Raw genomic sequence first — 2,274 nt, 5'->3', positions numbered from 1 at the left:
CCTTTGCTCCTTTTTGATTCCCTCCAAGTGACCACACATGCAAGTTGTACATAGAGTTGTTTATTATAAAAGACTGTACATTAATTTTTCAATCAACATATTATATGTACAAATGAAGGGCAGGCAGGGATAAAGTTCAATAGTTCTACCCATGAATTTGAGCGGGAACACATTTTATTTATTGGTATGAAAGCAAATGGGCAAAATATAAAAGGCATTAGCTGCAGTATTCTGAAATGGTAAACGGTAATGAATGCATTTAGAAGTCCAAAGTTAAAAAATAAGATCACGCTAGGTAGATGAATGTTCAAGGGCCAACAAGAAAAAAAAATACAAGGTAATAAAGATGATTCCTAGACCTGAGTGAAACCCAATATCGATTGGCTGATTTTACTCGAGCTAAAATATGTACACCTGTGCAGCCCAGAGGATTTCACGTTCAGAGCATTCAACAGGGTCCCTGAACCCAGAGCAGGTCATCGTTGCTTGGTGAAAACTGGAGGTATTAGAGTTGTTTATTGGTCTACATTACATCTGAATTGTCATATGGCAGTGTCAGGCACGGTGATTCCCGTCTAATTATAACTGCACACCACCTGCTGTCTTTAGAGTTCATTATTGCCATTGTTACCAATGGACCCTACAGCTTTTATGTGGATTAGTATAAAGTAAATAACAGTGATGTGACATAATCTTAAAATGCTTAGTAATAAGCCCCCCCAAAAAAGAAGGAATGTGTGCTCTTGCTTCACACACATCTAAATGCATGAGAAAACCCCATTTCGTTTTTGTGATGCAAATCAAATGCAAATTTGAATTTTGAGGGTAAGATCATGGGAAAAGCCCGATATTCGCCCCATAATCCACCAGACATAAAAGTTCAGTGATTTCAACAGTGTCATAAAAAGTAAAAAGGTGAATACATTTACAACATAATGGAAGCGTAATGGCGGTAAACTTAAGATTACATAATATTTTTTTTAAATTTTGCATGCTTCAACGCCAAGACTGATTTTCAGGAGTAAGTGTTTGTCATATACAGTATTTAAGTTTGTGAATTATCGACAGGCCACCTGTGTTTGTTTAACAGATGAGCCTTGTGGAGTCGAGGGCACCACTAATGAAAACTATCATATAATTGACATTCACTGAATTCACATTACATAAACCCAAGTGGCTGCAGCTCACATTATATACAACTGACAGTACAAACACTTCAACTGAAGGTGTTTTACATAACATTAATATTTTATTTGTTCCATCAAATCTAATACTCCTGTTCACAAAGGATTCTGTTCCAAATCGCAAAATTTTTGTCCCAGCAAGATGATGTCGTACATCTTGAAGCTGTGTGACCACCGTCTTCGAGTTGTTGTGAGCACGTGCAGCCTAATTCTTTAGAAACTTTTCTTTTTTTTTTCCTTTTTTTTTTTTTACATATTCCATAAATGTCCCCTACCCGCCCATAACACCAAAATAAACTAAATAGATATTACTTTTTATTTGCAATCAGCAAGGGAAAGAACATTCTGTCATATCAAAAGGGGATCATACAGTTATGTCTATGCATCTCATGAGTCAAGATTACTGCAGTCAGTCTCTCAGTGGATTATGATATGACTGTATAAACAGACTGTACTGCGAGGTCCCTTCAGTCGGCATAGTGCATGATGGACTCCACATAGTTACCAGGGAACAGTCCGGTGACGCCGTTACAGACGCCCTCAAACCAGCCGTCATCGTTTTTCTTGATGACATAAATGATTGCCCCCTCCATGAAAGTCAACTCGTCGTCCTTGTCCTTGCTGTAGTCGTAGATGGCCACCACTGCAAACAGGAGGGGAGATGTTTGTTCAGGACAACATACAATATAAGATTTAATCAGTACGGTAAACTGGTTTTGTTTCAAACCTTTCTCGACATAGTTCTTGGGTGCCCACTGTGGGTCTCCGTCAGCGTAGGGGTCGTTGTACTGCACAACTGCTGCATCCTCTTCTTCGTAATCAACTGGTGGGGGTGGTGGAGGGGGAGGAGAGTCGTCAAACATGGGTATGTCATCTGGAGGCGGAGGAGGAGGTGGAGTGGGAGTATCTGCAACTGTTGAACAGACACGGAAAGTGAGATTACTAAAGAGACTTGCCCTGCCAGGCTCCAAAGGTCGAGGATCGCCGGTCAACATGAGCCTGGTGCTGGAGAGGGCGGCGGCTCAGTCATGCAAAAATAATAATTAAGACATGCAGAAGACAGTGTTTAGAAGGAATCTGAATGTTAAAC

General features: G+C 40.1%; 1 protein-coding gene across 6 annotated transcripts in view; it reads right to left on the bottom strand.

Moving 5' to 3' along the window:
• Positions 1–44: 44 nt before the first annotated feature.
• Positions 45–2,274, bottom strand: part of abi1a (abl-interactor 1a) — a 47,272-nt gene continuing 45,042 nt past the window's right edge. For all 6 annotated transcript variants that reach the window (XM_046371405.1, XM_046371406.1, XM_046371407.1 and 3 more), the window contains 2 exons: positions 1,912–2,097; positions 45–1,827 (listed from right to left, as the gene is read on the bottom strand). In XM_046371405.1, coding sequence (XP_046227361.1) covers positions 1,652–1,827; positions 1,912–2,097 — 362 coding nt within the window. In that variant the 3' untranslated portion in view covers positions 45–1,651. The remainder of the gene's footprint in view (positions 1,828–1,911; positions 2,098–2,274) is intronic.

The sequence above is a fragment of the Scatophagus argus genome, chromosome 18 (genome assembly GCF_020382885.2).
Source record: "Scatophagus argus isolate fScaArg1 chromosome 18, fScaArg1.pri, whole genome shotgun sequence".
NCBI classification, from domain to species: domain Eukaryota; kingdom Metazoa; phylum Chordata; class Actinopteri; family Scatophagidae; genus Scatophagus; species Scatophagus argus.
The sequence above is the reverse complement of the archived record's forward strand: the minus strand, read 5'-3'. Positions and strand labels throughout refer to the sequence as shown.